Source organism: Anolis carolinensis, chromosome 2 (assembly GCF_035594765.1).
Source record: "Anolis carolinensis isolate JA03-04 chromosome 2, rAnoCar3.1.pri, whole genome shotgun sequence".
Classification (NCBI taxonomy): domain Eukaryota; kingdom Metazoa; phylum Chordata; class Lepidosauria; order Squamata; family Dactyloidae; genus Anolis; species Anolis carolinensis.
In genome coordinates, this window is record NC_085842.1 from 166,325,776 (window position 1) to 166,350,789 (window position 25,014).

General features: G+C 47.8%; 1 protein-coding gene across 1 annotated transcript in view; it reads left to right on the forward strand.

Annotated features, from left to right (window-relative positions):
* Window positions 1–24,716, forward strand: part of dhh (desert hedgehog signaling molecule) — a 40,628-nt gene extending 15,912 nt beyond the window's left edge. Inside the window, exons 2-3 of the mRNA XM_003223232.3 lie at window positions 20,112–20,373; window positions 22,559–24,716. Of these exons, the coding sequence (XP_003223280.1) occupies window positions 20,112–20,373; window positions 22,559–23,226 (930 nt within the window). The 3' untranslated portion in view covers window positions 23,227–24,716. The remainder of the gene's footprint in view (window positions 1–20,111; window positions 20,374–22,558) is intronic.
* Window positions 24,717–25,014: the final 298 nt, after the last annotated feature.

The following is a 25,014-nucleotide window of genomic DNA, read 5'->3' on the forward strand; positions in this document are numbered from 1 at the left end:
GTGGTAGTTAAGGTCAAGGATAAAGGTTTTCCCCAGACATTAAGTCCAGTCGTGTCTGACTCTGGAGGTTGGTGCTCATCTCCATTTCTAAGCCGAAGAGCCGGCGTTGTCCATAGACTCCTCCAAGGTCATGTGGGATGACTACATGGAGCGGTGTTACCTTCCTGCCGGAGCAGTACCTATTGATGCACTCACATTTGCATGTTTTTGAACTTCTGGGTTGGCAGAAGCTGGGGCTAACAGTGGGGGCTCTCTCCGCTCCCCCAATTCAAACCTGTGGCCTTTCGGTCCAGAAGTTCAGCAGCTCAGCGCTTTAACACGCTGCGCCATCAGGGGATATTATTTCCTAAAGGTTGTGAATATACAATATTTCTGATTGGTTTTTTTTGTTTGTTGGAGGCAAGTATGAATGCTGCAATTAGGAAAAATGATTAGGATGTAATGGCCTTGCAGCTTTAAAGCCTGGCTGTTTCCTCCCTGAGTGAATTTTTTGTTGGGAGGTGTTAGCTGGCCCTGATTGTTTCCTGTCTGGAATTCCCTTGTTTTCAGAGTGGTGTTGTTTGCGATATTTTATGTGCTTCTACTGTCTGTGGCCCTGAGAAAACAGAGGATTTGCCAGACTTTGATGATGGGAATACTTTGTTGGGAGGTGTTAGCTGGCCCTGATTGTTTCCTGTGTGGAATTCCCCTGTTTATTTACTGTCCTGGTTTTAGAGATTATATTGTTCTGCATTATTCTATCCCAGTAATTATTTCATATTAAAGAAGAATCTCACTTATCCAACATTCGCTTATACAATGTTCTGGATTATCCAACGCAGTCTGCCTTTTCATAATCAATGTTTTTGTAGTCAGTGTTTTAAATTCATTGTGATATTTTAGTGGTAAATTTGTAAATACAGTACAGTAGAGTCTCACTTATCCAACATAAACGGGCCGGCAGAATGTTGGATAAGCGAATATGTTGGATAATAAGGAGGGATTAAGGATAAGCCTATTAAACATCAAATTAAGTTATGATTTCACAAATTAAGGACCAAAACATCATGTTAGACAACAAATTTGGAAGAAAAAGTAGTTCAATACACAGTAATTCTATGTAGAAATTACTGTATTTATGAATTTAGCACCAAAATATCACGATATATTGAAAGCATTGACTACAAAAATGTGTTGGATAATCCAGAACGTTGGATAAGCGAGTGTTGGATAAGTGAGACTCTACTGTAAATACTACATAGCATTACTGCGCATGGAACTACTTTTTCTGTCAAATTTGTTGTATAATATGATGTTTTGGTGCTTAATTTGTATAACGATTACCTAATTTGATGTTTAATTGGCTTTTCCTGAATCCCTTCTTATTATCCAACATATTCACTTATCCTGCTGGCCTGTTTGCGTTGGATAAGTGAGACTCTACTGTATATTTCTAATCTTATATTATCTGCTCAGAACTGGATTATCTGAGGCCCCTTCTTCACAGCTGTATAAAATGCACACTGAAGTGGATTATATGGTGGTGTGGAGTCAAGATAATCCAGTGCAAAGCAGATAATATAAGATTATAAATGGGTTATATTTCTGTGTTGAAGGGCCTTGAGTCTACACTGCCATATAATCCAGTGCAAATTAGATAATCTGTGGAAGAAGCCTAAGTGAGGCCTAAATCTGCCTGTCCCCTAACTGAAACCTGGCTGTCCCTTGGCTGGTTGCTAGGCAACCAAGTGGGCAGAGATTAGCCCTCTAAACTGGCAGCAATTGGATAAAAAAAATTATTGCTCTCCCTCTAATTAGGACTTTCTTTTTCTTTTCTTTTTGTTGTATCAACCTTGAGGCGTGGATGATGGGTTGTGTTGTCAAATTTTGAGGTTGGGGGGCCTGTACTTTTGTTGTTTTGTGAATTGCCGTGATGCCATCACTCTTTTATATATATAGATTGTTTTGTATTTGATATTTCTGTGAGCCGCCCCAAGTCACCTCCAGGGGAGATGGTGGCGGGATACAAACAAACTTATTATTATTATTATTATTATTATTATTATTATTATTATTATTATTATTATTATTATTGGGGTTGATTTTATCATTTGGGAGTTGTATTTGCTGGGAAAATAGTTAACCTGCAATCAAAGAGCATTCTGAACTCCACTGACAATGTAATTGAACCAAGCTTAGCACACAGAACTCCCATGACCAACAGAAAATACTGGAAAGGTTTGGTGAGCATTGACCTTGAGTTTGGGAGTTGTAGTTCACCTACATCCAGAGAACACTGTGGACTCAAACAATGATGGATCTGGACCAAACTTGGCACGAATACTCAATATGCCCAAATGTGAACACTGGTGGAGTTAGGGGAAAATAGACCTTGACATTTGGGAGTTGTAGTTGCTGGGATTTATAGTTCACCTACACTCAAAGAGCCCCTTGAACCTCACCAATGATAGAATTGGGCCAAGCTTCCCACACAGAACCCCGATGACCAACGTAAGAGATCTGGGAGGAATTGACAGTGATTTAGGGGAGATGTAGTTTACTTGCCTCCAGAAATCACTGTGAATTAATATGTGTTTCTGATAGTCTTTGGTGACCCCTCTGACACCCTCTTGCAACCCCCCCCCCCCCAGTGGTCCCGACCCCCAGGTCGAGAAACGCTGGTCTACAATAATGATAGAGCTGTCTATCAGTTTTGGGAGGTCCAAGGAGAACACCTATTTGAAAGAGACACAGAGCTAAGATGCATCCGTCACAGAAATCTATTGCCTTGAAGAAAAATAAAATATCTGGCTGTCACAGTATTTATCATTTACTATAGAGTTTTTTATCTGAGCCTCAAATCTTGTTTCAAACCACAGTGATTTTGCCTCCCTCTCTCCTGCTCTCCTTAATGATGAAAGACTATGAAAAGCATGGGTGAAATCATACATATTGCAAAGGTGTACCCAAGTATGTCAGTGAATGTGTCCTCAAGAGGACATTGCTGCTCATTACAGCTGCTTTACAGCAGTAGCTATGATAAATAGGTCCTTCACACATGTGTTTGTTATACATAGTATTTAGATTTCCATGTCAGGAGTGGCTTGAGAAACTGCAAGTCGTTTCTGGTGTGAGAGAATTGGCTGTCTGCAAGGATGTTGCCCAGGGGATGCCCGGATGTTTGATGTTTTACCATCCTTGTGGGAGGCTTCTCACATGTCCCTGCATGGGGAGCTGGAGTTGAAGCTGACAGGGGGAGCTCATCCGCACTCTCCCTGCATTCGAACCGGCAACCTTCAGGTCAGCAACCTAACCTTCAAGTTAGCAGTCCTGCCAGTACAAGGGTTTAACCCACAATGCCACTGGGGGCTCCTATACTTGTAAATGAAAACTGGGTTGTTGAGGACACTTACTGCAACCCTGTCCTAACGGACTGCATTTGATCTGGGCTTCTGTGAAATTGTAGGATACCCAGAGCCATGGGCATTTCAGTATGCGTACTTCCACAGACATTCTGGTCACCCTTTTGAGAGAACATGGCACGTCTCTTCCCAATAAATCACTTTGTAAGCTATTTGAAAAGCTCCCGTCTTACATACCATGCATTAATATCTCAGATATTCTCAATTCACTGAATGTGTAGCAAGCAATTGCCCAAGCCTCCTGGAATGTACAAAGGATGTATCTTATTAAAAGACTTAGAATCCTTCTAGGCCAACAGTTGATAGTGCAACAAATGTGCCTTTGTTTCACATTCTTTCCTTCTTATCCAGCATGTGTTAGTCCCTTCTCTTGCAGGTCTTTAGGCTTCCCTGGTCTTTAAATGAGCGAATGCAAGTCTTCTCTTGGCCTGCAAACACATAGAGGCATTGCTGTTGTGAGTGCCATGTGGAATACAATCACACAAGACCCGAATATATTTGTTCTGCAGTCCTTTTGACAATAGATATGCCCACATTGTGACTTTTTTTAATGCACTCAGTTGCTGGGCATCTCCCTACAATGCTATTCGCACAATACAACACAAATCCTGAACTGTTTTAATAGGGTAAGTTCAAGAAGTAGCCATTTTTAACCCTCTGCTTCACCATTTAAGGAAACTTCACTTTTCTGGTGGGAAATATTCTGGACTGCAACCCCAGAATTCCCTGAATAGCATGGCCATTGGAAAATGCTGGCTGGAGAATTTTGGGGCATTTTAGTCCAAGGAAGCAGTGAAACTCTCTGCCCCAGAGTGAGGTGGAGGCTGCGTCTTTGGAGGCTTTTAAGCAGAGGCTGGATGGCCATCTGTCAGTGGTGCTTTGAACGCAATTTTCCTGCTTCTTGGCAGGGGGTTGGACTGGATAGCTCACAAGGTCTCATCCAACTCTCCGATTCTATGATTCTGCAAGAAGAAGAAAAGGCATTGCTGGACTATCCCACACCAACATCCAGCTCCTTTTCCAACTCGCCTTCCCCAACATTGAATATCGCCATGGTTATTCCAGGTGGAAATAACCAGGTGGGACAATGGTTCATTGTTTACCATGGGCTACAGTTAAGGCAGACCAGGTGATATACAATGTTCCCTTACTTAGTGCTGGGGTTACGTTCCAGGACCACCCGCAATAAGTGAAAATCCTCAAAGTAGGGGCACTATATTTAGTTTATTATTTATGCATTATATTAGTAGTTAGGTGGCCTTTCTCCCCTTCACAAGCCTTCTTCCTGCGCTTTTTCCTCTCCGCCGCCTGCCAGTTTCCCTTTTGTGCATTCACTTCCCTCTCATCGGCATCCAGAGTGGCATGGCTGGACGCTGACGAGAGGGAGGACGCATGCGCAAAAGCCGCTCAGAAAAAAAACACAAAGCAGTGAGGAAGCGAAAAGCGAACCGCAAAGTAGGGAGGGAACACTGTATTTTGGTTGTGGGTTGTTTTTATTTTGACACATTAAGATGGATTTCATTGCCACAGCTGCTCCAAAAGGAGCTCAAGAGATGTGCGGGCCATCAATCCTTGTGACATTTTGATGCGATTCTGCTTCAGCATCTGAGGTTCGAGCAGGGTTTGCTTTACGAACTTGACCAGGAATGATGGGCACGCCAGGGAACTCAGAGGGTACAACTAGGTAAAAGTAAAGCTTTCCCCCCGACATTAAGTCTAGTCGTGTCCGACTCTGGGGGTTGATGCTCATCTCCATTTCTAAGCCAAAGAACCCATGTTGTCCATAGACACCTCCAAGGTCATGTGGCCAGCATGACTGCATGGAGCGCTGTTACCTTCCTGCCAGAGCTGTACCTATTGATCTACTCACATGTGTGTGTTTTCAAACTACTAGGTTGGCAGAAGCTGGGGCTAACAGTGGGAGCTCACCCCGCTCCCCAGATTCGAACCGCCAATCTTTCGATCAGCAAATTCAGCAGCTTAGCGGTTTAATCCACTGCGCCATCGGGGGCCCTACTACATTGTAGAATTAATGCAGTTTGACACCACTTTAACTGCCACGGCTCAATGGTATGGAATCTTGGGTTTTGTAGTTTGGTGCTGCACCAGCGCAATTTGGCAGAGAAGGCAAAAAACTTTGTAGGACTACAAATCCCAGCAAGACGTAACAGTATCAAGTGTGGCAAGAAAATAGAGTGGCTTTTCCATCTTCCTCTGAATTAAATGTATTTAGTCTGGCTGGAAATAGCTGCTGAGGAACTCGTTCTTGGTGCCGCTGAGCTCAGTGTGGGAGCGCTGGAGGAGGTAGGGGTGAGTAGAATATTCTCCTGAAGAACATATAGCAGGATATTGCTCAATCCAATAATCTTTCCATCTCAGCCTGTATCGACTAAAACAGGTTAATTAAAAACCAGATAATGAATCTGAATGTGTTTTTCTCAGGGCGGCTGGTAACCCAAGCATCCGTGTTCTTTCCACATGGCTGCTCCGTGCAGGAGGTGGGCTAATCCCAAAGAGTTAATGGTTAATTGTCAATGGCCAGGGACCCCTCGCCCCTGCTTCCAAAGGCCTGGCTTTTTGTTTTTCTTGGTTGTTTTTATAAACAGATTATGCAGCAAATGGTTGGGAGGCGGGGAGAAACCTAAGTCGGTTAAGAAGCAGATAGAAGTATAGCTGGGAAAAATAACTGCATACTTTCAGATCAGGTTTCTTTCTAAAATACACACAATGCTTTTGGGGTCTTCTGGGAACACTGTGCTTTAAAATGTGTGGTTCACAGATGGCGGTTGTGAAATTGATATCATAACCAGGCTACTATCAGTACAATATCTATGTAACAACATTAGAAAAATTTTCTGTTCCTGGTTTGAAAGTCTTATTTCCTGTTTAATTGTGACAGGGACAGCTACTGAACTTACATATCCAGTTTCTCAGAGGACACCTCAATCTGATGGAGCTATCATATAAATCATGCCTCATGGGAGTACATTGTTATTATTGTTCGCATCCTTGCTTGTCCATGGGCAAATTTCCCTTGCAAATTTCCCTGTGTTGTGCATTGTCTGGAACGTTGTCTACGCAGACTATCTAGTTCTCCAGCAGGATTTCAATCCGCCTTCTCAGGTGGCCCACGGACCATTTTGGCTGTGGATACCAAAGTGGGCCAGTTGTTGTGGCTGGAAAAAAATGGTAATATTTCTTTCCCTGTCTCTTCTTATTCCAAACGGAGGTTTTTCATTCAGCTACTGCTAGCTGTGTTTGGGCTATCAGAAGGACTGGTATCTTTGCTGGTGGGACGAAGTTGAGTCTGGGAGCATTTTCTGCTGGTTTCATAGTCAAAGGGCCATTTATTATATTGAGTGATGTCTATCTTGGGAGAATTGGGTGTACAAAGGGCCTGCATGGCTCCTGTGGCAATGTCATGCCACCCCTGAAGTTGCCACAAATTGGTTTGTGTTTTCCCTATGCAGACTTTGTGTTTTGCCTTCTAATATGAGTGCATGGGTTTTAGATTTTTCAAAACTCCTGGCACAGGGGGACTGACTGGTAAGGCCTGGATGACTTTCTTGTATATCATATAAGTAAAGGTAAAGGTTTCCCCTGACGTTAAGTCCAGTCATGTCTGACTCTGGGGGTTGGTGCTCATCTCCATTTTTAAGCCAAAGAGCCGGCGTTGTCCATAGACACCTCCAAGGTCATGTGGCCGGCATGACTGCATGGAGCCCCGTTACCTTCCCGCCGGAGCGGTACCTATTGATCTACTCACATTGGCATGTTTTTGAACTGCTAGGTTGGCAGAAGCTGGAGCTAACAGCGGCCGCTCCCGCCGCTTCCAGGGTTTGAACCTGGGACCTTTCGGTCTGCAAATTCAGCAGCTCAGTGCTTTAACCCACTTTGCCACCAGGGCTCCTTGTATATTATATAGATTAATGTAAAAAAAAATCTTATTACAGGCTGGGAGCAGTCAGGAAAATGTCTCTCTAAATACCTGATGGAACATATCTGATAGACTTAAGAGAGTGCTTTAATTTGACTGTGATGGAAAAGGGATGAAGCCCACAAGCGACAGATGCCAAATATCAGAAAACTGTGACCTAATTATCTCTTAGATAATAAGATTTCAGAGAGAGAAGGGGGGGTATTCGTCTGTTCCAGCATAAAAATAGAATTTTGGGAAGAGAATCTCACCCCAATTTATTTTAGCATTAACTTTTCTGGAGTTGTATCTGTTATCGACCGCGTTTGGGGGATTGGGCCCCTTTAGAAGGAAGCCGATCCGGTCCTGAGGGAACGGACCCTGGCGAAGCCAAAAGAGGAATATAAGCCGCAATACAACCTGAAGCCGAAATGAAGAAGGTCCGCCAAGTTGAAGGAAAAATCCGCCAAGGAGTTTTTATTGAGCGATTCAGCTGAATGGACACTAGTAGCGATCATTCAATCTACTAGCGTAACATATGTTTCAAATAAAGCCATATTTATACAGTGTTTCGGTCTGACAGCCCTTTGAATCTCCCGCCCCGCTTCCCTGCCCATCTGATCGCGGATAGGCTGAGAGGTTGAACGAGGCGGGCTTTCGTTTCCCGCCTTGCTCTGCTGGCCCAATGGGGAGCCGCTTTTTGTCTCCTCTCGGGCCAATCAGAGAGGAGGAGGCGGGAGCTATTGAGACAATGGGGTGACCGGACAGGAAATATCTGATTAATTCTGGCCCAGCCGATTTCTAAAGGAATTAATGACACCCATCAAGGATGTCCGGGGTCCTGTCACGTTCACAGATTTTAGATATGTCTTTGGGGTGCCAGACGGGAAGTGGTGATTTGATGAGCCATCATTGACGGCCCCACAGGGTGCCTTCCTGCGGCGTCCTGGCCTGAGATGTGACAATGTTTGCCTTGGGGGCGAATCACCTTTAGTTTGGTGACTCGCCCTATATTGTCCATGCGATCGGAGTGAGATGGGATTAAACTGTGGCAGATTATCCTTTTGTTTTTGGGAAGGGGAGGTCTGAGTCATGGGGCTAGAGTTCAGGTTGGGGTCGTAATATTTCCCATTTGATTTCATGATCTGACAATTATATGGGATAAAATGAAAATTATAAATAAAGTCGGAACATAAACCCAGCAGGGAAAAACACATATTTTCCGGGGATCCCAAAGAGTGTAAATACATATAGGCAGATAGGTAGATAAAGGAGAAACCATAAAGGTGGGTGACATTGCATAAAGGGGAATCATGAATGATATAAACAATATAAATGAGCAATAGAAAACATTTGATAGGAACGAAGTTCACAACATCTGGGGAATCCAACATAGAAGTAGGGTTCAAGCAGCATGATTTCACAATCCATGGAGTTTGCCCAACAATTTGAAATTCATACAACAGTGAGTCATGTACATAGAATATGAAAATTCACAAATACATGAGGGGAAAGAGTTCATAAGGAATTCATAGAGATGGCATGGGGAAGGGGCACATATGGGTTAGTAAGTCTTTGGAGGTATAGGATTTCATAAGTCCAAGGGGTAGGCGTGGGGAAGAGTGTTCTTCTCTTTCATAAAATTATGAAATTATGAATGAAACGTGGAGGGCCCCCGCCCGGGCATCCCTTGGCAGCTGTAGAGGGTGAGGGTCCTCGGTGAACTATGTCTCCCCCGCGAGAGAGCGATCCCCCCATCCCCATTTCACAGAAAGGGGCCAGGGAGAACCATTCCGCGAGTCGCGGGGAGAGAAAAACCCGGGATAAAGCAGCAACTTGGCTTGGAAAGAAACGCGGTTCCGTTTGACAGTCAGCTGTTGAGATGCCGAAAACTGGACCGATTTCGGGTCTGCTGGTTGTCTTCGAGTCAGGAGCCTTAGAAAGGGTTAAGACTAAAAGAGGAGCGTTCTAGGGGTAATTTTGATAGAGATATGAGCCAATTTATATCGTCCGCCATGTTAATCTATGGCGGAGAACCTCAGCCGGAGTTAAAGGACGGGAGGGAGAGAAACCGCATGCAAAAAGGAAGGAGTCAGAGGGGGATACAAAATAACCAGATAGAGAGTGTTACTGTTAAAATAAATGCTACTTTTATTGGGGGGATTTGTTACATAGTTCAGGGAAAGGGAAAATGAAGAAAAAAAAAGATCTTTTAATAATGGTCTGTTGCGGTCCCGCTCCGTTCTCTCGGAGAGTAATCTATGGAACTCTCTGCTGCGTTTTCAAATCAATCTGAAAGCGGGGGCGACGGTTATCATACCCCCACTCGGGAGGGCGGGGCGAGATGGGCGGAGCCTATTTCGCCCCTGCCCTACCGCATAAGCGTTATAACCTCTTAGCGGCAGCATGGCCATCTGCTGAGAGGGGTTCGAATGGTTCTTTTTGCGACAAATTTGGAACAGAGCGGGCAAATGCGACCAGCAACAGCTTATTATTAGAAGAAAAAGGATTACAGCTAGAAAGAGGAGAAAACCTTTCCTCAACCAGTCTAAAGAAGGGAGCCAGTCGGTTAGAAAACTAAGGTCGAATCCAGTCGTCTCCTTAATTCCTGAGGCCAAATCATTCAAACCCTCGATGGATTTACGAATCATAGGAGTCTGGTCTGTCAAATTAAAGCAGCACATGTGCCTTACACTCTCACAGCCATAGTGGTTTTTCAATAGGAGGAAATCAATAGCTGCCCTGTTATCTAATACAGCCTCCCGCAGCTCATGCATTTCCTTTGCCACTGATGCCAAGGCTTGAGAGGTATAATTGATGTTTTTGACCAGAGCGCAGGCCAGATGCTTTATGGCCCTATAATTCATGGCTGAGGCCACTCCAGGAGTGAACAATGCAGCCGCCACAAATTGTGGGATGCCTTTTAATACCACTGAGGGATCACAATTCGGGTCCAAGTTCTGAATGGATCTTGCCTTCCGACCCAAAGAGTGTGCCAACTCTAAGTCGTTCTTGGAGGGCATAAAAAGAGACAGCCTACCCAATGCACAATTCCCCATGGAGGTATTGGCAGGTAGATAACCATAGGCTGTCTGTCCACACAGGAAAAACCATCCTGGGGGCAGGACCAAATGGGCATTCAAATGAGACAGTTTTTCTATATGTGTGCAATTTAGAGAGTTGTCAATGGGAAGCTGATGGCACTCACCGATGCAGGTGGGTATTTGAAAACAATTTTCTGCTTGAGGAACATGGGCGAGGCGGATGGTAGCCATGCCAGGCAACCTATCCATGGAGACTCTTCCCCAGTTAGAGAGGTCTCTGTAAGACATATCCTTTGGGATGTCTTGGAACATGGTATAATTTCTAAAAATTTCCAGAGGTTCTGGAATGCCAATTAAACAGGTGGAAAACAGGTCTGTGGCTGAGGCTCCACTGGACAGGCAAAAATCTGAGACATTTAAGGCTTTTGTGGCCAACTGTTGCCAGAAGTTTACCTTAGAAGAAAGCCACTCATACAATACCGGGCTAGAACTGGCAGGGAAAGTCAGAGAAAAGATGAGAGTGAGGGTTAGCATTTTCTAGGGTTAAGTACCTTGGACAGCTACCAGCAAGGGGAATAGGAAAGAGCAGGGAGAGGAAAATAGGGGGAAAATTAGAACTCACGGCTCCCGATTCAGCACGCTGGATAGCTCCCAGTCGCGGCGTTAATTCTTCCGAGGGGGGGGGTTGAAGTGAGGGCCGATTTGACAGCTGTCAAAGCGAGCTGTCAAATGTTTGTAGGTCCAAATGGGGGTGTTCCCGTGGTGCTAGAAGGATGGAATTTGGAGAGGTCCTTGGAGAGGGTCTTGTGCTTTGGTCTCTGGCTTTTGGTCTTTCTCCGAGCCTCGGGAGGGTGTGGGTCAGGACAGTTTGCGGGCGGCGGTCCCTGAGGAGGTGTTTTCCGGAACAACACCTTCAGGTCGTCTCCCAGCTCAGCTGTCCACAGATCTTTGTCTTCCTCACCGCTGGTGGGGGCTGGCTCAGGTTCAGGAGCGCTCTTAAGCCTGGTGTGATGGATCCAGGCACGGATTCCCGCTACCTTGCAAGCGGTGTAGGAGGTCAGGAGGACTTGGTGAGGTCCGACCCACTTCTCAGTCAGAGGCTCCGGTCGCCACGTCCGCACGAAGACCCAATCTCCAATGGAAAAGTCGTGGACTGGAGCATCCAAGGGGACAGGAAGGTGGGAGAGTAGGTACCTGTTTAGAGAAGAGAGGACAGAGGTAAGAGAAGACAGCCTAGCTCTAAGGCTTTCGGAGCCCACCTCATGTAGGTGTTCAGCCTTCAAGGGAACCTGGGAAGAAGGAAAAGGTCTACCATAAAGAATCTCAAAAGGACTTAATTTTAACTTGCCCCTAGGGGCAGCCCTGACTCGAGTGAGAGCGAGTGGAAGAGCCTCTGGCCAAGGTAGGTTAGCCTGCTGACAGATTTTCGCCACTTGTCTCTTAAGGGTTTGGTTCATCCTTTCAACCTTGCCGCTTGCTTCTGGGTGCCAGCTGGAGTGCAAGTCCCACCGGATCTGGAGGACCCGAGAGACCTGCTGGGTGACCTTGGAGATGAAAGAACTCCCGTTGTCCGAAGAAATGCAGAGGGGCAGGCCGAAACGTGGGATGATGTCATGGAGGAGGGCTTGAGTGACCTCTTTGGCCGTACAAGTATAGCAGGCGAAAGCTTCAGGCCACCCGCTGTAGCAATCCACAAACACCAGCAGGTATTTGTACTTCTTACTGGAGGGCAATTCAGCAAAATCCACCTGCCATACCTGTCCTGGCTGCAGTCCTGCCCTGAGATGCCCCACTTCTGGCTTCTTCTGGATCTTGGGGTTGTTCTTTAGGCAGAGGAGACATCGCTTACAGGCCCAGATAGACTGTTGGGCCATGCGTGGTCCAATGAAGAAGGATCTGAGGTGTTCCAGCATGGCATCATGACCCCAGTGGGTGCTTTTGTGAAGGCGGAGGGCCACTTCACGCATCAGGGGATCTGTGAGGAGCAGACGGCCTTGGCTGTCCTTCCACCAACCCCCATCCTGTGTCAGTCCTTCCTTCCTAGCAAACTCATCGTCCACGGTTCCATACAGAGGGAGGCTGGTGATGGTGGTGTCCGGGATGAGGGCTCCCTGGAAGGTGGGCGTTTTGTTGGCGGCCCCCTTAGCCGCGGCATCTGCTCTCCTGTTTCCCCTGGCAGCGTCCTGGTCTCCTACCTGGTGTCCCCGACAGTGGATGACAGCAACAGCAGTGGGCTTGCAGACAGCGTCCAACAGCCTCAGGATTTCTGCCTGGTGCTTGACTGGGCTGCCTGCAGTGGTCAGCAGTCCCCTCTCCTTCCAGATGGCTCCGTGGGCGTGCAGGACATTGAAGGCAAACTTAGAGTCTGTGTAGATGTTGACAGTCCTTCCTGCTGCCAGTTCCAGAGCTCTGGTGAGGGCGATGAGTTCTGCTTTTTGGGCGGAGGTACCGGCTGGCAATGGCTCTGCCTCTATGGTGTCCCACAGAGTAACAACTGCATAGCCCGCCTTCCTCACGCCCTGATGGACACTGCTCGACCCATCAGTGTAGTATTCCAAGTCTGCCTGGGGAAGTGGTTGGTCCTTGAGGTCCGGCCGGCTGGAGTAGACTTCTTCAATGGTGGCGATGCAATCATGTGGCCCCTGGTCGTCCCCTTCGGCTGATTAGATGGGCATCAGGGTGGCTGGGTTGAGGCAGTTGGTGGTGGCCAGGGTGAGGTCTCCCTGGTCGATGAGCGAAGCCTGGTAGCGAGTGAGCCGTCCTGCTGACAGCCAGTTGGTCCCCTTAGCATCCAGGACTGCCAGGACGCTATGGGGCACATAGACAGTCATTGGTTGGCCCAATGTCAGCTTCCGGGCCTCCTCAGCCAGCATAGCAGTGGCGGCCACGGCACGAAGACAGGCTGGCCACCCGAGGCTGGTGGGGTCCAGTCGCTTAGAGAAGTAGGCGACTGGCCTTTTGGCGCTGCCCAGAGGTTGGGTCAGCACCCCCGCTGCCACCCCCCGACGTTCGTGAACATAAAGGAAGAAGGGCTTGGTCATGTCAGGGAGTCCCAAGGCTGGTGCAGACATGAGGGCTTTCTTGATGGCATCGAAGGCTGTCCTGCATTCCGCGGTCCAGGTGAGGAAAGTCTCCGGTCCGGTGGTTGCCTCATAAAGAGGCCTGGCGAGCAGTCCGAAGTTGGGCACCCAGATTCTGCAGAAGCCAGCCATGCCCAAAAAACCCCGCAGTTGCTTCTTGGTCTTGGGCTCTCGGACCTTACAGATAGCTTCCTTCCGCTCCGGCCCCAGAGCCCGCTGTCCTTGAGAGACATCAAACCCCAAGTAACGCACAGTGTCCTTGCAGATTTGAGCTTTCTTTTTGGAGACCTTGAAGCCAGCCTCTCCCAGGAAGTTGAGGAGACTGATGGTAAGTCTTTCACAGGTAGGTACATCCTCACAACAAAGCAATAGATCGTCAATGTATTGCAGAAGGACCCCCTGGTCCCGATCCGGCCACCTGTCCAGCTCCGAAGCAAGGCTTTGGCTGAAGATCGTAGGAGAACAGGTGAAACCTTGCGGAAGAACCTGCCAGCAGAGCTGTACCTTCCTGGCCGAGTCCACATGCTCCCACTCAAAGGCAAATATTTCTTGGCTATCTATGTGCAGAGGGATAGAAAAAAAGGCATCTTTTAAGTCCAGAACAGTAAAGCAAGAGCAGGAAGGAGGGATAGTGGAAAGAAGAGTATAGGGGTTAGGCACCACGGGATGAATGTCCACCACAACGGCATTGATGGCTCTGAGGTCCTGCACAAAGCGATATTCGTCTGAGTTGGGCTTCTTGACTGGCAACACAGGTGTGTTATAAGGGGAGGCGCACTCTCTCAGCAGAGAGTGCTTCAGAAAATTTTCAATGATGGGCTGGAGGCCCTTTTTGGCTTCGAGGGGGATGCGGTATTGGGGAATCCTAGGGGGCCTGATGTCTGGTTTGAGGGCAATTTTGACTGGGGCAACGTTCTTGGCCCTCCCTGGAATCCCATCGGCCCACACAACAGGGTCGACTTGTTCCAGAATGGCCAAAGGGATCAGGTCAGCCTCGGGGCTGGGCTGATGAAGCAGGAGAGCCTGTATCCTCCACCCCTCCTCCTCTGGGACAGCCAAGATGATCTTCTCTGGCCCAAAGGTGACCTGCGCCCTGATTTTGCAAAGGATGTCTCGGCCCAGAAGGGGAACTGGACACTCAGGCATGTACAGGAACTCATGAGACAGAGTCTTTCCTCCCACCTCGCACTCCATGGGCTTGAGAAAAGACCTCTCTGCCTCTTTCCCTGAGACTCCCACTACCTGAGTCTTCCTAGCTCCCATGTCTGTTCCCCGAAACCCTTCGGTGACCACTGAATGGGTGGCCCCACTGTCTAGAAGGAAATCCACAGTTCTTTTTCCTAACTTCAATGGCACCAACGGGTCACTGGGAGCCAAGACGATCCGCTGCCCTAGTCACATGACCCGGCTCTCTGGTCCCTTATCCTTGAGATCGGGACATTCTCTCTTGAAGTGCCCCCTCTGCTGGCAGTAATAACAACGGAATTCCCTTGGTGGTTCTCTTCCTTGCCCCCTGTCCCTCCAAACTGGCCTTTCTCTGTTCTCCCCAACTCCCCGTCCCCTGTCCCGTTCTGCCAGTGCAGCCACCATACTGGCTGCTTGGACCTGTGCTTGAGCCTCTCGGTCATCTTCTTCCTTCTGGGCTGCTGCATCCTCCCGGTTGTGGAACACCTTAAAAGCAATGTTGATTAACTGGGAGATGGGCATGCCTGCTCCCCCTTCCAGTTTCTGGAGTTTTAGCCGAATGTCCCTGCAAGACCTGCCAATGAACAGGGAATTTAGAGAGGATTCATTTCAGGGGTCAGAGGGGTCAATGTGTGTCCACTGTTTTGCAGTGCGACATAACCGATCATAAAAATCAGAGGGGCTTTCCTCCGGAGTCTGTTTTATGTCATAGTATTTAGAAAGGTTTATGGGGCGAGGATAGACCAACGGCAGGCCGGCCAAGATGGCACGATGGAAGGCCTTTAGAGACATCATACCAGCGTTGGTATTGTAGTCCCAACTGGGGTCTTCCTTTGTTGGAAAAATAATTTCAGCATCTCTACCGTCATCTACATCGGCCTTCATGATTTCAGCCTGAGCTGCGGCCAGTAGGCGGCGCTTCTCCTCTTGAGTAAGGAGAGAGCCCAAGAGAGTCATAACATCTGCCCAGGAGGGGCGATGGGTTAGAAAAATAGTTCTAAAAAGTTCGGTCATTTCTGAGGGGTCCTGGGAAAGTGGTGCAGTTGTCTTCTTCCAGGTAATGAGGTCTGTGGTACTGAAAGGGACATGAATTAGGACCGGGTCTCCCCTTGCCCCGACCACCTCCCGTAGAGGGGCCATTACAGTGGCGGGGCGGGTCCGCAGGCTATTTTTGGTGATGAGGGGCTCAAAGGGATCCTCTGGCGTTTGGGAAACCCTTTGAGGGGGGAGGGATGAGGTTCCTGACGAAGGAGTGGAAGGGGGAAAGTTGGGGCTGGGTCTTTTGGGCGCTAGGGGGACTGGTGGGGTGGTTTGAGAAGCTGGGGGTGCTGAAGAGACGGGGGAGGTCCCCGCAGGAGGCGCAGAGGGGAGCAATAGAGGGTGGAAAGTCTGAGAGACGAGAGGGTCTGGGATCGGGAAAGGTGATCCTCTAGGTAGCGTGTATGGAAGATAGCCATTAAAGAATGGAAAAGGAAATTGGGAAGGAGAGGGAGAAGAGGATTGGAGAATGGGGGGGTTGGGAGGAGGAGAGAGAAGGGAGGATTGGGGGGGCTGAGGGGGAATGGGAGGTTGGGAAACGGAGGGGAGATGGGGCTGGGAGTAAGGAGAGGGCTGGGGAGCGGAAGGAGGATGGGGCGAGAGGGTAGGGGGCTGGGAGAGTGAGTCTAGGAGAGTGGGAATCCCGGGAAGCAGAGGTTCCCTAGAAGGGTCACTTTGGGGGCTCTGGATCGGTGCAGGGCTCAAAACGGGGGGAGGGGGCGCGGGATGAGGTGGGATGAGGGATGGGGGTCTGGGTTGGTAAGGTGGGGGGTAAGCAAATGTCTCCAGAAGTTCCTCTTCTGGTGGAGGCGGGAGGGGAAGTAGGTCTAGAGAGGAGCTTCTGAGGAGAGTGGGTTTGGAGCCCACGTCCCTGCATGGGAAGACTTGGACCCCCTCTCCCCTTCCACTCTCCCTCTGGCTTAAGGCCATGAACATTGCAGCATAAGCAAGTTGGGTCCACTTGCCCTCCCCATGGCAATGGCTCTGGAGTTTCAAAATGAGACTCTCATCCTCACTGCCATGTGGAGGCCAAGCGACTCCCCCTTCAAGGGCCACGAGGGGCCACTTACGCTTGCAGAGTTGGACCAACCTGGCCTGCACCATGTTTTTCGATGCAAACCCACCCCAATCGGCCAGGATCTTGCCCAATGGAGAATCCCTGGGGATGTCTGCTGGGGTGGGACACCCTGGACGTGCTGAACAAGCACCCATTCTTGGCTCAACCTCTGCCCAGTACCTGACAGTTAACGGAGTAACGACTCACCCAACCGGCCAGGTCAGCTCGTCCTACCGAGAGTTCCCTTCACCAAGACTGGATGGCTGGCGTTCGTGGAATCCGCAGGTGCCCCGGGAACGCAACCGTTCCCCTACCCTGCGATTCTTGAACCTGTAATCTTACAAGCCAGACTGTCCTCACACGCCCCCCGAGCGCCAGATGTTCCCGCGTTTCACCAGGAATTTGTTACCGAGCCCTGATCCGAAGTGCAATACCTCCAAGGCTCCGCCCACCTGGGTCTCAACAACGGGGCCGGTTCCCTTTTATTTTTACAGGGCGTCCCCTGTTTCACGTTGGCGCCTTTCCTTCGAGGAGCTAAAAATCTGCTTCCTCCTATCTGGCTCCTTTGTTCAGTACCCTGAATCAGATCTAGAGAGAGAAAGGGGCTGCCAGAGAAATTTGGATGTGAAATGAGGTCAAATTGTTGGTTGGAGGGCCCTCCTTGCAGCCGTTTCTCTCCCCAACCTGTCCCAGAATATCTGGACCAAGGTCGCCGCTTGGAATTTTAGCCTAAAAAATTGATTTTTGGAACTTCCAAGCGAGTCCCTTCGTGGTAAAGCCAAATTATGTTATCGACCGCGTTTGGGGGATTGGGCCCCTTTAGAAGGAAGCCGATCCGGTCCTGAGGGAACGGACCCTGGCGAAGCCAAAAGAGGAATATAAGCCGCAATACAACCTGAAGCCGAAATGAAGAAGGTCCGCCAAGTTGAAGGAAAAATCCGCCAAGGAGTTTTTATTGAGCGATTCAGCTGAATGGACACTAGTAGCGATCATTCAATCTACTAGCGTAACATATGTTTCAAATAAAGCCATATTTATACAGTGTTTCGGTCTGACAGCCCTTTGAATCTCCCGCCCCGCTTCCCTGCCCATCTGATCGCGGATAGGCTGAGAGGTTGAACGAGGCGGGCTTTCGTTTCCCGCCTTGCTCTGCTGGCCCAATGGGGAGCCGCTTTTTGTCTCCTCTCGGGCCAATCAGAGAGGAGGAGGCGGGAGCTATTGAGACAATGGGGTGACCGGACAGGAAATATCTGATTAATTCTGGCCCAGCCGATTTCTAAAGGAATTAATGACACCCATCAAGGATGTCCGGGGTCCTGTCACGTTCACAGATTTTAGATATGTCTTTGGGGTGCCAGACGGGAAGTGGTGATTTGATGAGCCATCATTGACGGCCCCACAGGGTGCCTTCCTGCGGCGTCCTGGCCTGAGATGTGACAATGTTTGCCTTGGGGGCGAATCACCTTTAGTTTGGTGACTCGCCCTATATTGTCCATGCGATCGGAGTGAGATGGGATTAAACTGTGGCAGATTATCCTTTTGTTTTTGGGAAGGGGAGGTCTGAGTCATGGGGCTAGAGTTCAGGTTGGGGTCGTAATATTTCCCATTTGATTTCATGATCTGACAATTATATGGGATAAAATGAAAATTATAAATAAAGTCGGAACATAAACCCAGCAGGGAAAAACACATATTTTCCGGGGATCCCAAAGAGTGTAAATACATATAGGCAGATAGGTAGATAAAGGAGAAACCATAAAGGTGGGTGACATTGCATAAAGGGGAATCATGAATGATATAAACAATATAAATGAGCAATAGAAAACATTTGATAGGAACGAAGTTCACAACATCTGGGGAATCCAACATAGAAGTAGGGTTCAAGCAGCATGATTTCACAATCCATGGAGTTTGCCCAACAATTTGAAATTCATACAACAGTGAGTCATGTACATAGAATATGAAAATTCACAAATACATGAGGGGAAAGAGTTCATAAGGAATTCATAGAGATGGCATGGGGAAGGGGCACATATGGGTTAGTAAGTCTTTGGAGGTATAGGATTTCATAAGTCCAAGGGGTAGGCGTGGGGAAGAGTGTTCTTCTCTTTCATAAAATTATGAAATTATGAATGAAACGTGGAGGGCCCCCGCCCGGGCATCCCTTGGCAGCTGTAGAGGGTGAGGGTCCTCGGTGAACTATGTCTCCCCCGCGAGAGAGCGATCCCCCCATCCCCATTTCACAGAAAGGGGCCAGGGAGAACCATTCCGCGAGTCGCGGGGAGAGAAAAACCCGGGATAAAGCAGCAACTTGGCTTGGAAAGAAACGCGGTTCCGTTTGACAGTCAGCTGTTGAGATGCCGAAAACTGGACCGATTTCGGGTCTGCTGGTTGTCTTCGAGTCAGGAGCCTTAGAAAGGGTTAAGACTAAAAGAGGAGCGTTCTAGGGGTAATTTTGATAGAGATATGAGCCAATTTATATCGTCCGCCATGTTAATCTATGGCGGAGAACCTCAGCCGGAGTTAAAGGACGGGAGGGAGAGAAACCGCATGCAAAAAGGAAGGAGTCAGAGGGGGATACAAAATAACCAGATAGAGAGTGTTACTGTTAAAATAAATGCTACTTTTATTGGGGGGATTTGTTACATAGTTCAGGGAAAGGGAAAATGAAGAAAAAAAAAGATCTTTTAATAATGGTCTGTTGCGGTCCCGCTCCGTTCTCTCGGAGAGTAATCTATGGAACTCTCTGCTGCGTTTTCAAATCAATCTGAAAGCGGGGGCGACGGTTATCATACCTACTAAATAATAAGATCATGAAATGCAGTACTGTTATCCTCCTTGTATGAAACATGTGAAGCAGAGACATTTTAATTGGCTTAAGCAATGGATCAAGAGGCAACAAAACCAAGTAAGGTGGTCCCTGAGATAACAAACATCCACCTTCCAAATGACTAGTTAAGAATGGGGGTGAGACAACAGGAAGTGAGAAAAATCTACATTCGGAAGGGAAATTCACTCCCAAAAGAGTTATCGGGGGAAATATTATTTATTTCATATCAAAAACATTTCATAAATTAGTATAAACTGATAAAAATAGAAGGAGTACAAGCGGCTAAATATCTTTTGACCAAAAACGGGCAACAGCAACTGCATTGTCTGTAGCCTCAAACAATTCTTCCTCTGTACATGAGGCAGCACATTGCGGACAAGCATACCAATGCAGAGTTGTCTGTTCTGCTCCAGAGGCACACAGGGAGGAGAATTCTTTTAGGTAGCACCATTTTGTCAGGTTGTCTCTACTGAAGCTTTATTCTCTCCCAGGGGCTATTGGTTTTCTAGCTGTACAGCATGGCCACTAATGTCTTTCCTCCTTGCTTTTGCTCCCTACAGCGATGCAAGGATCGGGTGAATGCTTTGGCCATCGCTGTGATGAACATGTGGCCAGGCATCAGGCTGCGGGTGACTGAAGGCTGGGATGAAGATGGGCACCACCTTCCCGATTCCCTCCACTATGAGGGGCGTGCGTTGGACATCACCACCTCTGACCGTGACAGAGAGAAATACGGCATGTTGGCCCGCTTGGCTGTAGAGGCTGGCTTCGATTGGGTTTACTATGAATCCAAAGCACACATTCATGTGTCAGTGAAAGCAGGTAAGTAGGGAAATTCTTTTAGGTAGTACCATTTTGTCAGGTTCCCAGTCATGGAAAAGGCAGAGTGGTGATGCAGAGGCCATGGAATTGGTATAGGAAGATCCAAAGAACAGGCTCTATTCCTTGTCTGGGAGAAGAAAGCTTTTGAATGTGAGCTTCTGTACATTCCAGTGGACTAAAACTCTCATCTCCATCCACTATCCACTATGCTGGATAGACTTGATGAGAGATGCAATTAAATATTTTTGGTGGGCTACAACTTCCCCCACTGATTTTCAAATACTGTGGTAAGGAATGGGCCAAGACCAAACATGGGCACTTTGCAAACTTTAGCAAACCATTTGAAGTTGAACAGAAGTGTTGTCTGTTCTTCTGATACTGGGGCAAGACGATTGTTTCCTGATCTCAGTGCCTGATCTCAAGACTAGGAATTGAGCATGTGGCTCTCGAGGTGGGTCCCCTGTGGCCATCAGCAGGTAAGTGAAGTACGCAAATGCAGAAGGCGCCAATCCCCTGGGGGCGCTATTGAGGCACCTGGTACAGTGCCCAGAGAGAGAGGGAGAGGGAGAGGGAGAGGGAGAGAGAGAGAGAGAGAGAGAGAGAGAGAGAGAGAGAGAGAGAGAGAGGCGGGCAAACAAAAGTTCTAGGAAACAGCAGCGCGCCATGCATTTCCCTAGGCCGGGACAAAGGTCTGGCACTTTGGGGCAATCTCCATTGCTCTTTTCTTCCACTCTCACTGCATTTAGGGGGGGGGGGGGGTGCCAAAATATGGTTTGCTTACACTTGAAGATTGCCTAGGGCCAGCCCTGGCCATCAGAGCCATTTCAGTCTACCCAAAGGCCCTGACAAAAATTATTTGGCAAAACCACATATTTCTTTACACTCCCCCGCCCCCCCCCCCCCCCCCAAAAAAAATCCAGAGTGAAATGCCTTATAATCTCTTTTAGGGATGTAGAATGCTCTTTGTAGCTATTCACTACCCCAACCAACCCCCTGAAAACATCCAGAAAAACGGCTACAGGTAATGTGTTGTTAATTCTAGTTCTGACCACAATGACACTCTTCAGTGCTTCAGAGTACTGGAGAAGCTGAAAATGGCCTTTCAGAAGCATGTCCGCTCCTGCATTCATATCGAGATCTCCTGTTTCCTCCATAGAGCTCCAGAGGCCAGCCAACCTCCATGTTCTAGACCAGCAACAGGCCTTGTGTGTATGGCATCCTTTCCCTCCTCTGCCAGTCCAAGCTCACACTGGGCCTCACTCCCATTGGCTTTCCTATTTCTCTTGTTGACCTGTTTTGCTTTCTTTCTGTGTTAGGAATCCTTTCCTTTCACTTGCTGCCATTAACAAAGAGGACATGTCTGAATGCTGAGATGGCATAGCAAAATGTACTTTACATCCCTGACTTGTTGGTGCCCTCAGGTCATTTCCAACTTATGGTGACTCTAAGGCAGTAGTTCTCAACCTGTGGGTCCCCAGATGTTTTTGACCTACAACTCCCAGAAATCCCAGCCAATTTACCAGCTGTTCGAATTTCTGGGAGTTGAAGGCTAAATCATCTGGGAACCTACAGGTTGAGAACCACTGCTCTAAGGCAACACTATCATGGGGCTTTCTTGGCAAGATTGTCCGGGGGGAGGGGGGTATTTTTGCCTTCCTCTGAGGCTGAAAGACCTGCCCAAGATCACCTAGTGGGTTTAAGTGGCCAGCAGCAGGGACTTTATTTAGAGTCAAAAGCATTGCATAAATTAGTATAGAACTAATCAAAATAGAGGGAACACAAGCGGCTAAACAATTTTAAACCAAAAACAGGCAACAGCGATCGCCTTGTCTGTAGCTTTCAATAATTCTTCCTCTGTACATGAGGCAGGACATTGTGGACAAGCATACAGATGCTGAGTTGTTTGTTCTGTTCCACGGTCTAAATGCCCAGACAACTATCTCTCTCTCCCCTACTTCTAGAGTAAATGAAGCTCCCTCCCCACATGTGTCAAAATGATGCTTAGGACTGTTCTAGGGCAGAGTTGCCCTTGAACCAGAGACAAAGTCTCCTGCATTCAAGTTGATGCTAAAACATGGCCAAGGAAGTTGAGATGTTTCATTTTTATCCACAACTAGAGACTTGAACCAGTGGGTTGGAAGCCAGCTGCTGGCACTTCTGACGCTATCCCCTTGTTCTCCTCTAGATAACTCCATGGCAATTCGAGCTGGTGGCTGCTTTCCTGGGGATGCAGCTGTGACGTTACAGAATGGTGAGAAGAGAGGCCTCTCCGAACTTCGGCCCGGGGACCACGTGCTGAGTGTCGATCAGAATGGGCAGGTGACGCCTAGTGAGGTGTTGCTGTTCCTTGACCGAGACCAGCATCGGCAGGCCATGTTTGTGGCCATTGAGACAGACAGCCCCATGCACCGGCTGCTCCTCACTCCTTCACATCTTATCTTTGCTGCGCAGGATCCCACCAATAGCACGGCCGACTTCTCTCCAATCTTCGCCAGCCGGGTGCGTGTGGGAGACTCGGTGCTGGCATACCAGGCTGGTAGCCCTCGGCTGCACCCTGCCCAGGTGGTCCATGTGTGGTGGCAAGAGAGCACTGGGGTGTATGCCCCTTTGACTTCACACGGCACTATTCTGGTCAACGGGGTGCTGGCTTCCTGCTATGCCGTGCTTGAAAGCCACCACTGGGCGCATCGTGCCTTCACCCCACTGCGGCTCGTTCATGGCTTGTTCTCACTGCTGCCTCGGAAGGGAGAGGCTAGGAACTGCAGCACCCAGGAGACGGGCATGCATTGGTACTCACAGTTTCTGTACCAACTAGCACAGAATGTACTGGGTCAGGATACCCTTCATCCATAGAGACTTTCCTGGCAATTTGTTTGTCCTGCAAATAGAAACTCATTCAAGCCATAAGGACAAGGTGTCTGACACCAATTTGGGCCTGCATCTTTCTTGGTCTTGGCTAGTAGTGACCTCATTACCAATAGCTCCTTGAAATACAAGGATTTGTGGCTGCATGAGAGAAGAGGGAGGTAAACAGAGGGAATGGCCTGTGTGTCTGGAAGTGGATGGCACGAACCGATATGAATTGTCCATGTTAGGCTGTGGATGGGGGACACTGGGCTAACTTCAGATGTCTTCATAGAGTTTTGAGATACCCATGGCATTCTGTGTTCCTCCAAATTTAGCACAAAAGTCATAAACCCCACTCTAATTTTTTGGGAAGTGAGACACTCTCTCCTCTCCCAAAATTTTCCCCATTTCCTGCTATTGTCCTGCGGTCTATTCAGTAAGCATCAATCATGGCTCTTCCCCACTCCTAATTCAGCTGCTTAACGTGGACAGCTAGAGGAGAATCATTGAGAGACTGAGCAGAAATAATATCTCATGGACTGAAGCAGCAGAATTTGGGACAGACATTTCTCCCAGCCTGGAGAAGTGCATTGTAGCATGAACAACAACCAAGGTATCATATTGTCTTTTTTGAAGGCAATACAATACCAACAATGTCCATGATGGTGGCAGAGTGGGTGGTTCATGAAGGACCAAGCATTAAGCCTGAGACTCAACACAAAACAAGGGTGCTTTGAAAGTGTGCACGGGGTCACTTTATAACTGGGTATCCTTTATTTACCTGAATTGTACACTGGATTCACTGGAAGAGGAGAGTGACAAGTAGGGAGGCTTCAGTCTCTCAAGCACAAAGCTGGGACTCCCTTGTGTATACTGCAAAAGCCTAATGTTCCTGTGAGGGACATCTACCTTCTCTTCTCTGCCTCCTAGACTCTGATCTGCTGCTGGTGAAGGTCAGATGAAGGCAGTCTGAATGCTTCATTATCAAACTTTAAAATCCTTGCCACTTTCTTTCAGAGTCTACTGTAACAGGATTAACTCTTAGCTGCCACTCCAGAGTTTTTATTTTTATATTTAAATAATAATGTGTAATTTAAGTGTGGTCTACTTCCACCTTTCCCTCATAAAGGATATACATCTGATATTTGTCAAGGAGGGGTAGGAGTATGCTATTTTTGTAAGCAGCCTTAACTTTTTAAATGTGTAAATAGTATTTGTGTGTGTGTTTAACCAAAGAGAATTTCTCTGAATCTTGTCACATGAGAGATTTCTTGTAGTGAGCATGGTCTACTTACATATTTGAAGGAGAGAAGGATCTTAGAAGAAACACACTTCTCTCAGAAAATCACTTCTCTGTGTCTTCAACATTTCCCTTGGATTGCCTCATACGATCCTTTCAGCCTTCAACTCGTTTGTATAAAGTGCCCAGAATCCTGACCATTTGGACATGACTCGGGCTTATGGAACTTACAATACAAAATATTTGGGAGGACCTACATTTGTCTTGCAATGTTGTCTGGTTGTTGTGCCATGGTGTTTCATATTGCATAGCCAGAAGAAACTGGCTCTGCATCACCTTATGGTAAAAATTTGGACTTTGCAAGTTTGTTCTAATTCCATAGATGTCCTACAGTTGTGGGAGCTTTAATATGTACACATTGTATACAAGCCCATAATGGCTGCTTTTTTAATCAGGAGATCTGCATGCACATTCTTGAAGGAGGATGAATCCATCATCCTCATTGAAAAGAATGGAGCAGATTACACATGTAACAAGAGTGTGTGGGAAAGTTG